This window comes from Acromyrmex echinatior, chromosome 7 (genome assembly GCF_024713525.1).
Source record: "Acromyrmex echinatior isolate Ae372 chromosome 7, ASM2471352v2, whole genome shotgun sequence".
In the NCBI taxonomy this organism is placed as follows: Eukaryota; Metazoa; Arthropoda; class Insecta; order Hymenoptera; family Formicidae; genus Acromyrmex; species Acromyrmex echinatior.
Genome location: NC_141858.1, coordinates 15,168,545 through 15,184,568, shown reverse-complemented (window position 1 = coordinate 15,184,568; position 16,024 = coordinate 15,168,545). Strand labels below are relative to the sequence as shown.

The window sequence follows — 16,024 nt, the reverse complement described above, 5'->3', positions numbered from 1 at the left end:
TGCAAATCTGAGACGTTAGAGTGCTCTTATATTATAGCATATGTCACGTGTACTGTAGAAAAAGAGCATTTCGACACCTCAGATGTGCATTGCCGAACTCAGCTAGTTTCCTCTCAACTTTGAAGACAGGTTAGGCCGGAGCCATTGAAATAAGAAGAAGAATCATCATTGTATTGTCTATGCTTGATTTTTAGACGGTTTGTAATGGGGTTAGAATTTGATGTGTGAAATTTTATGATTACGTCGCCCATAAATTAAAAGTAGTGCGACACGTGCGTAACAATCGCAAATACGCAACTTTTAAATTATCGGTTTTTTCTATACACATTGTGAAATATGAGCCGTAGAAGAGTACATGACGAAGATGATGGCTATGGTAAGCATTTCAAGTTATCGCTGTTTTCCTGATGCTCTGATTCACCATTGATTGATTATCAATGGATGCGTTCCACTTATCTCATAATGCTCGCGAGCATCATTTGTCCTTGTTTAATATTTGTAAAAAATGGAAAAAATGATTTTATGAGCGTTATGAACGCAAACAGAAACGCAGCCTATGATCTATGATGTTCAGACAAAAAACTGTTAATATAAATATGTTATTTTTATTGCATCTTTTTTATAATTTTATTTAGCATAAATTGTTTGATGATGTTTCCCAAATTCTCAAATGAATGACAATCGATTTAGATCTTTGTCATTATTTCTAAAAGATTGATTGAAAAGTTCTATCATTTGTGTGTATAAGATCTCATCACTATCCTCGCATATTTAGGTCTGAAATTTTCTATGCATCCTGTATGTACATATGATATATATATATATATATATATATATATATATATATATATATATATAAGTGTATGTATATAATTATATATACAGGATTCAGATATAATACTAAACATGCAAACTTTTGGTAGTATGATTCAATAATTTTAAGTGCTCAAAATTTAAAAACTATTAAAGCTTCGACATTGTACTAGAATTTTTGTCTCCAAATGATCTTAGAAATCTATTTTTATGTATTATTACAGTCTTTACCGAACACCCCATACATACTTCGTACATACTTATACTCACAGACACACACTCACATACATAGGCACACATATATATTTTTATTCCGTTTTTAGATCGAGTATATAAGAAACGTAGGAGAGTATCAGAAAATCAAGAGATTGAAGATCGTCTTGAATCTCTCATCCATCGTGTCGGAGAGAAGTCAACATCATCTTTGGAAAGCAACTTAGAAGGTTTGGCTTCTGTGTTAGAAGCTGATCTAGGTGTATTTCGTAGCAAGATTCTTCGGATTTTAACAGACTGTGCTATTAAGATGCCAGAGAAATGCACAATTTATACCACCCTCGTCGGACTATTAAATGCAAAAAATTTTAATTTTGGTGGAGAATTTGTTGATTACATGGTAAAAAATTTTAAGGATTCTTTAAAAGCATGTAAATGGGATGTAGCTAGATATTCTCTTAGATTTCTAGCTGATTTGGTAAATTGTCATGTTTTATCATGTGGATCGTTGATGCAATTATTTGACAATATGTTGGATGCTGCAAACGAAGATGGTGTACCGCAAGTGAGACGCGATTGGTATGTGTAAAACTTTTATTTGTGTAGAGCTATCTCTGTTGTGATTTGTGTAATAAATAATCTTTATTAGTAATTATGTATAATTTGCAGGTATGTTTATGCTGTTTTATCAACACTGCCATGGGTTGGAAGAGAATTGTATGAGAAAAAGGAACAAGAATTGGATCATCTAATGGTTACGATAGAGATATTTTTGAATAAACGAAGCAAGAAACATCAACCGGCATTGAGAGTATGGTCGAGTGACACACCTCATCCACAGGAAGAGTATTTAGATTGTTTGTGGGCGCAAGTTCGCAGATTGAGACAGGATAATTGGGCCGAGAAACATATTCCACGACCCTATCTTGCATTTGATTCGATTCTATGTGAAGCGTTACAACATAATTTACCACCTTTGATGCCGCCTCCACACCATGAATCTTATTCTTATCCATTGCCCACTGTCGTTTTTCGTATGTTCGATTATACAGATTGCCCTGCTGAAGGATCATTATTACCGGGAAGTCATGCTATTGAGAGATTTCTGATAGAAGAGCATCTACGACAGATCATTAACAATTGTTATTTTGAAAGAAAAGATTGGTAATATATATTTGCATGTATTGAAAGAAACTGATCTATCTTCAATCTAATAATATTTGATGAAGCAAAAAGATATACATAAAAACTTTCTTATAATTATTACTACTGTTATTCTCAATTTATGCATAATAATGTTAATTATTTTTATTTTACAGTGCTGTACAACTATTAAACTTTCCATTCAAAGCCAAAATTCCTTTAGACTATTGTATTGTCGAAGTAATATTTGGTGAATTATTTCGATTGCCTACTCCAAAACATTTGGAGATTTGTTATGGATCAATTTTGATAGAACTCTGCAAATTACAGCCTTCAACTATGCCACAGGTTACAAACAATATAAATTATATATTCAAAAATTTAGTATTTATTGTCATTTATATAATACTAGCGAAGTACGATAGAAATAATATTTGAATTATGTCATATATAGGTACTAGCGCAAGCTACAGAGATTCTGTTTCGTCGTATAGACAGTATGGCAGCTACTGCTTTCGACCGTTTTGTTTGGTGGTTCGCATATCATTTAAGCAACTTCCAATTCCGTTGGTCTTGGGAAGATTGGGATTCCTGCTTACAACGCGATGTAGAACATCCAAGACCAAAATTTATACGGGAAGTTCTGCTCAAGGCTTTAAGGTTAATATTTAGTATAAACTTGTTTTACAATGTGTACATATATATATTAGGTGTTGGAATTAATTCGTAGCGTTTTTAATGAAAGAACTTCCCATCACTTGTAAAACGCTACGAATTAATTCCAACACCTAATATATATATATATATATATATATATATAAAATTTAGTTCGAATAATTCTTTATTAAAAACTTTTAAGATACTATTAAAAATTAATAAAATATTGAAAAACTGTTTAATAGATACATTATTAATTTTTTATAACATAATTATAAAGGTTTACATAAACAAACTTTTATTATTATTAAAAGCAATTAGATTTTTTTAATCTTTTTGTGCAATTTTCAAATAAAATCCGATTATATGATTTATACAGTCGAATAAAATCCAGTTATCTGGTTTTACCGGATAAGATTCGGTTGTCCGACAAATTATCCTAAATAAAATCTCATAAAGTTCACATTTTTAGATTGTCATATTATCAAAGGATTCGAGATATGATGCCAGATTCGTATACAGATTTGATTCCAGCAGTTCCCGAGCCTGTGTATAAATATACACCTAAAGGTAGTAAGTATATAATGGAATAAAAATCAAATATACAACTTTAAGACTTAATGAAATGTATATGCTATAACTTATTTTAATATGATATCAAATTAGTTTTTATAGATACAGAGAGAACGATATACATATATAATGTTTATTATTTTTAAACAGCGTTAGACATAAGTGAACATTATATTTTTTGTAATTTGAGTCACAATAAAATAGTAAAATCTATATATTATCAGATAGAATATTATTAGATAGTAAAATCATTAAACACATAATTATTCATAACACATTAATATATTAATTAATTTAACAAACTATTTCAGATTCACTCCCTGGTTCGGATGCAGCAGTTAAATTAATAGATTCTATAAAAAATAAAGGTACATCGGAAGATGTATTAGCTATATTAAATACACTACCTGGAGAAAACGAAGAAACAAATAATTACAATCCGTTAAAGATCGACGTCTTTGTACAATCTTTATTGAACCTCGGTTCGAAAAGTTTTAGTCACAGTTTTGCAGCTATAGTAAAATTTCATGATATTTTCAAGGTAAATTAATATTACTGCTGTATAATTAAGCTCTACAATTAAGATGCATGTGCACATATACCCTTTACATATGTATTTCTCATTCATAGATGCTTGCTGAAACGGAAGAAGCACAAATATGTATATTAAGAAACATGTACGCTTTGTGGAAGAATCATTATCAAATGATGGTAGTACTAACGGATAAGTTTTTAAAAACTGGTATCATTGAATGTAGTGCAATCGCCAACTGGATATTTTCCAAAGAAATGGCATCGGAGTTCACAAAGTTCGTATTACTACTATGTCTGGATAAAATACCTATTCATTTATTTAATTTAAAAATATCACAATTATGATAAATATCGAAGAATGTCAATAAAAAAATTTACATTTCCAGATTATATATTTGGGAAATATTGCATTTGACAATACGTAAAATGAATAAACATGTGACGAAGTTGAGTACGGAATTAATAGATGCAAGGGAAAAATTGAGGAGAGCAGAAAGTAGATCAGGTTCCTCTTCAGACGAGGAGGACAATAATAAAGAGAGAAATAGAGAAAGACCATCAGAAGATGAAGTAGAACGGAAGGAGGAAAAGTTGGAAGCTGCGCAAGCAGATCAGAAAAATTTATTTCTCATTATATTTCAGGTATAAAAAAAAATATATTAAATCGCTTTTATTAAAAGTAAATTGTATTTTTCTCGATATGATATGAAAGAATTTCTAAAATCTATTTTAATAAGATGTCATTATAATATATCTTTTTTTTAGCGTTTTATAATGATCCTATCAGAACATTTAGTGCGTTGTGACACAGACGGAATTGACTATAACACACATTGGTATAAATGGACTATAGGGAGATTGCAACAAGTTTTTTTATCTGTAAGTTTTAAATTCATTATTATTTGCCTAATTATTATTATATGCGAATGTTAATAATTACGGGAAATAATATATACAGGATATCCTAGAATAACCGCAAAATAGAGTCAAAAAATTATTATTTTGCATTGTTTACAATAATTAATGAGATATTAATTTTTGAAGATTGGCCTATTACTGCCATGTGTTCGTAGATTGTTCAGCGCGCGGACTGCAGGAAGCGAAAATTATTTGGCAATCGCGCCTCGAGTCATGGTGTTTAGCTCACAGAATGCGTAGCGCAGAGCGCTAAAACAGTCTTCGCTTCTCGCAGTCCGCGTGTCGAGAGATCGGGCGTATATTTAGCAGTAATAGGTCGAATGGACATGCTTATTCAGCTAGCTTTAAAAATTAATATCTAATTAACTAGATATTAATGAATTACAAAATAGTGGAAGACTTCGACTCGTTTAGTCCGTTATATTTGTACACGAAATATTAGGTGTTGGAATTAATTCGTAGCGTTTTACAAGTGATGGGAAGTACTTTCATTAATGTATTTTTTAATGCTCATGTGAAATAAATAACATTCTTTCATTAAAAAACGCTACGAATTAATTCCAACACCTAATATAATTTGCAGTCATTCTAGGACACCCTGTAAAAGATTAAAATAATGTACATATAATTTTTGTCGCAATTGGAAAATATTGATTTGTATTTGTTTTGCAGCATCAAGAACAAGTACAAAAGTATTCCTCGACTCTGGAAACTTTACTGTTCACTCCGGACCTTGATCCTCATATTTTGGACGTTTTTCATCAATTTGTTTCTCTACGAGCATAAAATAACATACAAATATTGTGTTTATATCAAAGTACATTTTTAAGTTATTAAGCTACATCAAAATACATTTAAATCAATAAGCTAAGTAACAATAAAGTACATTTTTGGAGTGTTTATTTGTACTGCTTTTCATTTGATTATATTCTGATACTCGGTTGAATCATAAGAATTTACCTTTAGGTCGAAATCACACGACGCATTATAGGTCCGCGGAATCAAGTGTATCATTAAAGTAATCAATCAGTGTTATTCCGCATTTTGTCTTAAATGTTGTAGAATAGAAAGTGTGAATGTTGCGAAATTGAGTTTAAGGCCACTATGATTCACTTATGCCCATTTCCACCAATGTAGATTAACTTTAATCTCGGTTCAACTTACTCTTCGTCTTTTTCTAATCTTTAGAACTAGAAAAAGACGAAGAGTAAGTTGAGATTAAAGTTAATCTACATTGACTACTTTGTAAGTATACTCACCCGTAAAAAAACAGGTTGCTAATAAATTTAGTAGCCTGTTTTTGTAGGTAAGTATATTTTTAATTTATTTTTTTATTTTTATATCTAATTATTTTATTGTATTTCGTTAATCATATTGCATTAATATTTTTAATATTTTTTAATTATTTTTTATTCTTTTTAAAATATTTTTTATTATAATCTTTTATACAATTCAATATTACAATAATAATACTTTATATACAATATACAATATACAATTACAAATTTGCTGTTAAAATATAATAAAAATATTATAGGAGCATAATTGACAAATTGAGTAATGCGGGATTATACGAAACGTCGAAAATACATACGATAACACAAATTTCTCTAAACTAATATTTAATATTGATAAACGTGAAATGAAATACTAATAACAATTAAATCATTATTAATTATTCATTATTAATTATTCATTATTAATTATTAAGTTGCGATTATGAAACTTATTAATATAAAAAGTCATTAATATATTTATAACAGCATTTTCATCGCGTTTAAGATAATTATCCGAATAATTTGATCATATCAAGGTCCTTCCACCGTGATACGCTGATTAGTATCCGATACAAACAAGAACAATCTTCATAGTGGAGAACGAACTTAATATGTATCTGATTCTACGTCAAATTCACAAGATTCATTCGCAAAGAAAAATTAAGCAATCCATCAAACATCATCGATTTGTTACAGGAGGCTGTGAATCTCGAATCTTTCAGACCACCGATAATAATAATTTTGGTAGCATGTCAATTACAATTCTATCGGATCTGTAATATAATATTAAAATTCGCGAGAAAATATGTTCTGCCACATAATTAAAAAACATTTCTTATTAAAAATAAACAGATAAAATGATTTCCTTAGTAGTTACGAAGGGGAATATATTTAATAATAACAAAATACATGCGTTACTGTAATTTTTTATATGTATAAGTACAAAAGTTTCTCGGATATCAACTGTTCGAGATGAGCCGAACCCGATAATAACGGGATTTTAAAGATCATTTATGATAAATTTACTATATAAAATTTACTGATAAATTTATTATATAAAATTTAATTCTTTATTTTTAAAAAATTACAATTATTAATATCCCGCTAATATGAGGGTACCCATTCGACTTATCTTGAATTTTTTGTACCCATACATTTTTAATTCAATTTATGTAATCACGATAACATTGTTAAAAGACTATAAAGAATTTTGAAAAAATTATGTAAACCGACAAAAATCAATATTCATTAAATATAATCTCATAATATCTGCATGTATTTTATCATAAAAAAGTGTATATACATATAAATTAATAATTAAAAATTCTGCAATGGTAGGATGTCCAATACCTAATATAAAAATTTTAAAATAACAGTTAGAAAATTAAATATACACATTCGTAACCATATTTTTGTTAGAGTAATCATCAAAAAATTAGCAAATTATTTGTATAAAACTTAAATTTGTTTATTTAATAATTTGAATTTAAACAAATAATAATTATATATCCATATCAATCATATAATATTAAATTCTTATTTAGTATTATTCTATTATTAAGACAGTACTATTAACATTACTATTATTAGTGGGAGAACATTTAATAAAATAAAGAAAGCGAAAATTGTAACCTAAAATATACCACTGAATTAATTTTACTTGACTTTAAAATGGCACCAACTGCCATTGATTCATTAACAAAATTATTACTACTAATAACTGCAGACGAGAAAACCCGAGATTAATTCCAATCCTGTACAAGAATCTCCGAAGAGACACCAAACTAGACTTCGCGAATGAATTTCATGAAAAGCGACGAGGAATAATTCTCCATGATGAAAATAACTTCGATTTTTCATCGGTACAAACCACGTAATCACTAGTATCCATCTGACGCGAGAGACAGCGATATGAGGCCTTTGCATATAATAAATTTTTCTCTAAAATATATTGTAATTTTATAATGTTAAAAATATAAATGTCAAAAAGCAAATAAGAGTTAATATTTAGCCATTGCCTCAGTCAAAGCTCGAATCTTTATGACTTATTTTAATAAATTTGTTTTTTTTACTAAATACGAAGAAAAAAAATGACGATTATTCTAAACATCAAATTTTTAATAAGAAATTACTTAAAATTATTAATGACTTTTTGATATACAAAATAAAATCTAAATAAAAAAATGTTTTAAAATTAAATATTTATCAAACTTATTAAATCAGTAAACAATTTTTATTATTATGTTTTGTCGATTTCGTATAATTTGCATCAATTACGCAACAATTTGATTTACTATGACAAGATAAATGCTATTTGTATTGAATAGATATTCAATATAGGATATATATTTTCCAGTAAATGTATAATTAATTACTAATCCGGGAAAAATGTTTTACATATAATTATATATAATTATATAAAATTATATACAATATAATCATATAAAAAATTGACATATTTCATATATAATTATCATTATATAGAAAATATATCCATATATATAACATTTTTTCCCGGGAATCGTTGTGCAAATTACAAAAGTAAATAACGCGTTACATAATTTGTACGTGTGTATAGAATTTTACAAAAAAGTTTAATTTCAGGATAGCTGAAAATTTAATAAAATTTGAAATTAATTTGGTTATTTTCATATTCGATCATTAGAACGGGATGTTGATTAAATAAAACTTAAAATTAATTAAAAATTTTATTCAATTTTTAATCCCTCATTTCCAATTATCAAGTATGTACATATGACATGTTTAATTCTACTTGTCTATACTTATTACCTACCTATATATAGTCCCTACCTACCGTCCATACTTATTGTCTTACCTACCCGTATTTTCATTTATTCGCGGATACCTATTTTCATCCGTGTATTCTTACCTATATTACTTCATAAATGTGCAATATCATCGCGAATATAGTACGTTAATGGCTGCGTTCAGAGAAAATAAATTTCCAATTATTGTAAAATTCTTCAATACAATTGGTTCTTGCTTTTGGTTCCTTATGGATTTAAATGTACAAATTATGTAGAAGAATTTTACAACAGTAGCAAAGCTGCTTTCTCTACTGAACGCTGCTAATGTCTAACCATATCCTATCGCGTAATAAACTCAGTAGGATAACTTAATTCTCGGTAAAAAATTTTTTATACATAAATATTCATAAATATGTATAATCATCTATGAAATATGTCCACATATTCATACATCCTTCTTTCTTTTGTAAAATTACTTTTAATGTAATAAAAATAATAATAGTAATGGGAAAACATTAAAAATAATTAAGAGCCATTTTCATACTGTTTGTTTTAGAAAAAAATCAAGTTTCAAATCAAAGAAATATAAAAGAATTACTTATGTATAATTATATATAAAATTATGCATAATTGTGTATGAATAATTTTTTATACATTTTCCCAAACTTATTTTTTTCTAAAACGAACAATGCGAAAATTATCTTTTTAATTATTTTTAATGTTTTCTATTACATTACTACTATTATTTTTATTACATTAAAAAGTAATTTTACAAAAAAAAAAGAGATGTATGAACATATATGAGCATACTTCGTATATGATTATACATATTTATGAATATTTATGTTTATATATATTTATACATATTTATGCATAAAAAATTTTTGACCGAGTCGCGATCATACTAATAATAAATAAGCAATAAGCAATAACATAATTAAAATAAGCTCTTTCAATCTTTAAAATACAAAAAAAAATTAACAAATAACAAGGCTAATAAGAGTCATCGCGAATAATTAAACGCAAGTTTGGTAAATTAAAAAAAAATCTACAAAACTTGCGCTTATCCGCGCTGTCTCTCATTAGCTCTGTTGTTTGTTGATTTTTTTTATATTTTAAATAATTCTCAAAAAATATAAGAACTCGCAATTTGCGAGTAAATTACCCTCCCAAATATTCACTTTATCTTTTATAAACTTAGATTGGCATCACACACCAATCTACCTCTCAATGAGCAAAATGTCTAAAATCGACACATAAGACAACTTTAAGATATCTTTAAGAATTCTTTGAGAAACATCTTTAACATATTTCATAAAGAATTCTAAAAGATATCTTAAAATTGTCTTACGCGTCGATTTTAGGCATTCTGCTCATTGGTCTCGTAGATATTCTCTTCTTTCTTCTGGCCAGATTGAACTCACCTTTCGTTGTTCCTGACCAACATTCTGGCTTCATATGCCAGAAATCGACAAGGAGAAATATTCCTTTTTGCTGCCGACTATATATCGCCGACAATAAGTGTAAGACTTTACACTTTTATATGATGCGCGAAACACGAACGCGTCGCGAAGGGGCCATCATATTAATAAAATTGACTCAATATTAATATAAACAATTATCATTAATAATAATAATAATAACAATAATTCTATTAATATACAAATAAATTTCGCGTTTATTTTCTATTCGCCTTTACTCAAAATAAAAAATCTAAATATTCGATTAAAAATAAATTTAAATTAAAAAATCTTTATATCAATAACGTTTTTACTTCAAGAGTCTCGAATATTAGATTAAACTTCTTAATGTCCAATTTTTATAATGTAATTATAAATTTTATAATGTAATCAAATAAACTTAATTTAAAAGTAAATGACTGAAAATGATTGAAAATTACTAAATCGATTATCATCCGGTAAAATTCAAGACCTATGTACGTATTTTTAACGATTCGAACGATTCGTTTCTGAATCTCATCTCAAAACATGCGGAGATGAGAAATTCAGATGAATGATGTAAAATCCGAAAAGAATAATTTTCCCTTACTTCAATAAATAAATCGAATTTTGTATTATATATTATTAAAATCATTTTTTTAATAATTTATTATTTCAAAATTAAGTATTTTAAGTGCAAACTCTGAACGCGATTTTAAAATAATTATAAGATAAAATCTTTACATTTCTTGATAAAATGTATATTGGATTTTACATCATGTTACTACTTTAACTGGTATAAAATCCAGTTACTACATATGGGTAAGTTATAAAAAATTAGGTTGAAGTAAGTGCATTGAAATAAATAATAATAATTAATAAACGTAAAATGTCTTTTACAGAAAAACGAGATTAATAAATTATATGCTCTACATTAAAATCTTTGCTGTCATTTCATTAGTAAGATGTATACAAATAAGTATGAAAAAAAGAAGGAATTTCTTAGAAAACAGTTCATATTATATGTATATGTATATATATATATATATATATATATATATATATATATATATATATATATATACGTATAATGTATTTGTAATATTGCTTTTCTGCACCAACTTGTATAAAACTTAATCCTGAATGAATATTTGGGAATAGGATAGATAGAAAAAATAATAAAATAATATTTATTAAACTGTAATAATTACTTTTCTATATAATGGTATCCATAGATAACAATTTCATATTTATTATTTTATATACTCTTTATATTTTTTAATTTCTCGTATTTCATATATTTCAAAAATGCGAATACTTTATTCTTTTTAACTTCCAAGTGTTATTTTAATAAAATTATTTTTTGTTATATTTTTGAGATGAAATTACTTAATAACAAAGCGTTCACATTAATATGTATAAATTTACAATTAATATACAAAATTTGAGCTAAATTTAATAATAATTAGAATTCAAAGTGTCTCGATAAAAAAATTTTTCATGCATAAATATGTATAAATATGTATAAACATACATAAATATTCATAAATATGTGTAATCACGAAATACATATTCATATATCTTTTTTTCTTTTGTAAAGTTACTTTTTAGTATAGAAATAATAATAGTAAAACATTAAAAATAATTAAAGGGTTAATTTTCACATTGTTCGTTACAGAAAAAAAACAAGTTTGAAAAAATGTAAAAAAAAATCGCTCATATACAATTATGCATAATTTTATATAATTATACTTAAGTAATTATTTTACATTTCTCGAACACGATTTTTTTCTAAAACAAATAGTACAAAAATTACCCTTTTAATTATTTTTAATGTTTTCACATTACTATTATTATTTCTATCGCAAAAAATAATTTTACAAAAGAAAGAGGGATGTATGAACATGTATGGACATCATATTTCATATTATATGATTATACATGGATAATTATATATATTTATACATATTTATACATATTCATGCATGAAGAATTTTTTTACTAAGTGGGTGTAATGTGACATAAATTTTACAGTGCATGTATAATAAATAATAATACTATGGTATCCAGGATTAAGTTTACCCCAATCTGTTATTACTTATCCATTTTAAGGCAATGGATGTATGGAAAGCTATACATACAGTTATCCGTATATTTATAATAAATTTATATGCATATGCATCTATAGATATATAGTAATTAACAATATTGCCACACATTCGTTACCCCAATAAAAAAAAGCATTAATTTATCACTCACCAATCCGATGCGCAACAGCGGAGTTATATCAGCAACGTCGCTACGATGATTCTACAACAAAAAGAATATAAAGTCCAAATTAAAACAGAGTAAAAAATCAACCAATATTTCAAAAAATATTTACTAAATATAATGCAAAGTTTTTTTGAAAATAAAATCACATAATATTCAAAATATATAATTTTTATAAGCATCGAATTTTTTAATTCACCGTTCACTTATATTTATAAAAATAATTATACATTTTCTTAAAAATACATATTTATAAAATTTGAAAATAATTTTAAAATAATCCTTTTATTCTAATTATTATTTTTAAATCATTCAAATGAAACTACTCAAGAATAAATTTAACGGAAGAAAGATACTGATGTTACATAAGTAAAAAAAAAAAAATAATATTTACCGCAAGGTTGCTCCGCCGGTGCCTGATGCCTCTCCCAGACCTCCTCCTCCTCTCAGAACAGGGTTGACATCCTATCGCACAGGACACTCGCGTAAAACACTCGCGAATAATGGACTATAATCGCGCGCGGACTATAATTTGAGTCCGATTACTTGAACGGCACTCCCGAACAAACGCGCGACGCGACGAACCGGCTGCGGTTCGTTCATTTTCAAATAAATCGGCGACGAGAGTACGTTAGCTTTCCCTTTGAATTTTTACACGAAGAGAACGATTTTCTTCAATATCTAAAAATTTATCTAGATATATCATTCAGATTCGAAAGTTTTTAGATTTGAGAAAAACCATTCTTTTCGTATAAATATCCTCTGGGTACTGAGCCCTCCCACCATGTCAAGGTGTACCCGTGAGAGGGAAGATAATCTGAAAAATGTAATATATAGCTATTATCTATATTACTATGCAATTACTATGCAATCGGTTAACTTTTAGAAACGAATATCAAACACACGTCTACAATTTTTGTTATCATTGTAAAATAAATTCAAAGCAGATAAAAGAGTTGAATCATTTATTTATAGATGATATCTGTAAAATGTGATTAGAGTCAATGAAATGGGTTAGAGATTAATAAAAAAAAAGAAATATTTCTTTTGTATTATCGATAAATAGTTTCAAAGTTACATTTAATTTTAAACGGATCATATAACAAAAAGTGCACAAAAACAAAAAATTAATTAAATTATTACACTATATTAATCGTAAAAATAAGAATTGTGTTATTTGCATGAGAGTATTAATGTTGCTTTTTATGACTCATGTGATACCGATCGTACAAACAAGTAACCGTGTCGCGCGCCGCTTTTCTTCACATTTCTTTTTGAAATATATATAATAATAATCGCAAAAAATGCTAGATATAATACGAAATATATTATATGAATATTCACATACTATGATTACACATAGTATAATTAATTATTCATTAAGTACAACGTATTATATTTGGCATTTTTCGCGATGAGATTTCAAAAAGTAAAAAAGAGTCGCACGCGACATGATACGACCTACTTCTACGAATCTCGGTAAGAAAATAACTGCGTGGAAAATAACTACGAGTAAACGTAAACATGACGCGTCGCTCCGTGCCACCCCGTGCCATCCCCACCCCAAGGTCGCGCCAACCGTTGAAATATTAACGCGTTATTACGAAGTAAAATAATATATTCTTAACTTTTCAATGTTCTCCGATTAATGAATCAATTTCTTATATGTATCTAGTCTTAGCGGCGTGAATCGTTTAAGGTGATAATATAATTATATTGTGATGACACCGAGGAATATATTTAACATTCATTTTATAATTTTAGGTATTTCATATTAATATTACAATGTGCTGACAAAAGACAAGAAATAAAAAAAAGGTTTTTAGCATGATTTTTCTTACATAAATGCTCACGTAAAGTACTTTTGACATCTCAGCATCTACATCTCAATTTATATTGCTCTCTTTTGTGATTTACAATTAAATAAAGATTAATAATATGTCATATATGCTTTAAATAAAGATAAATACAAAATTTATTTAAAATTATGAAACAATTTTGACTAAATAGAATAATAGCATGCATCTAACAATAAGAATCTCATTTTTATTGTTAGTTACCGCGAACGCACGAAATTTTAAAATATTCATGAGCTGCGTATGTGAGTAATGAATATAAGAAATAAAGGAAAAAAGTGCAATACAACCTATAATCCTTTTTAATCCTTAATACTCCTTAGTTTTAGGTAACCTTATGTATGTTCGCGTTCGTAGATATCTAATTGCTATTAATTAATGCGACACGCGGAGCGACTCGAAAACACATACGTCTCTCTCCGAGATCGCCGAGCGAATGCCAAAGTGATGACGTAGTCAATCACCGCGCCGCACGGTAAGCTCCCCCTTCCTATTCGCCGCGTGACGCGTTACCTCTCCCCTCACTGTTCGCGCGTTCGCCGGGCGAATACCCTACTATTGAGCATGAAAAATATTCACGGTTTATTTTTTCAAATTCATATTTTACATGATTTTGACAAACGGATACCGTCGTACATTTCGCATTTTGCTTTGTGGCATCTCTGGCATAATCCTATATTATCTGCATGGTTCTTTTAAACGTAATTAGTAATTATTCGCATGGGGTATTTTTGATATTCCAACATTATGTCTCAATTTTCATTGTTCTTTTTAATAATTCATTCTTAAATAAAGGTTGATAAACTATTCTATATACACACATTCTTTATATATAAAGATACATGCGTATTTTCTTAATAGCGTGAAACAATTTGTGCTAAATACAGGTTTGGTTAAAAGTACTAAATATCTTGTTAATCGTTATTTAATTATTCATTTAATAAATTAATTTAACTACTTTTACTGCAAATTATTCTGTGTTTCAGAAATTCTTTAAACGTACGTATAATAAAATATAAAATAGGTATATATATATATATATATATATATATATATATATATATGCAGAAGTATTTGTTGTAAATATACAACTTTACAAATTCTTTTTAAAGTTGCCAAAATATACGTAAAAATCGTTTAATAATTTTTACATACTTGTAAAAGCGATGAAAGTATATATTTTAAATTAAAAAAATTAAAAGAGAAATTTAATATTTATTATTTTAAATAATTACATTTCTGACTTATTTAATATTTTAAATAAGTTTCCGGAACCTATTTTATATTTTATTATATGTATGTTTAAAGAATTTCTGAAACACAGAATAATTTGCAGTAAAAGTAGTTAAATTAATTTATTAAATGAAAAATTAAATAACGATTAACAAGATATTTAGTACTTTTAACCAAACCTGTATTTAGCACAAATTGTTTCACGCTATTAAGAAAATACGCATGTATCTTTACATATAAAGAACGTGTGTATATAGAATAGTTTATCAACCTTTATTTAAGAATGAATTATTAAAAAGAACAATGAAAATTGAGACATAATGTTGGAA

General features: G+C 27.2%; 1 protein-coding gene across 2 annotated transcripts; it reads left to right on the top strand.

Moving 5' to 3' along the window:
* The first annotated feature begins 89 nt into the window (after window positions 1-89).
* On the top strand, window positions 90-5,753 carry Cbp80 (nuclear cap-binding protein subunit 1). 2 transcript variants are annotated; one of them, XM_087407689.1, is made up of 11 exons: window positions 90-376; window positions 1,137-1,605; window positions 1,696-2,190; window positions 2,346-2,517; window positions 2,624-2,829; window positions 3,299-3,396; window positions 3,711-3,940; window positions 4,030-4,208; window positions 4,320-4,575; window positions 4,699-4,812; window positions 5,524-5,753. In XM_087407689.1, the coding sequence occupies exons 1-11, from the start codon at window positions 337-339 to the stop codon at window positions 5,635-5,637; spliced, it is 2,373 nt and encodes a 790-aa protein (XP_087263815.1). In that variant the 5' UTR covers window positions 90-336; the 3' UTR covers window positions 5,638-5,753. The 2 variants fall into 2 exon arrangements, with proteins under 2 accessions (XP_087263815.1, XP_087263814.1); XM_087407688.1 differs by having other exon boundaries at window positions 3,299-3,399.
* Window positions 5,754-16,024: the final 10,271 nt, after the last annotated feature.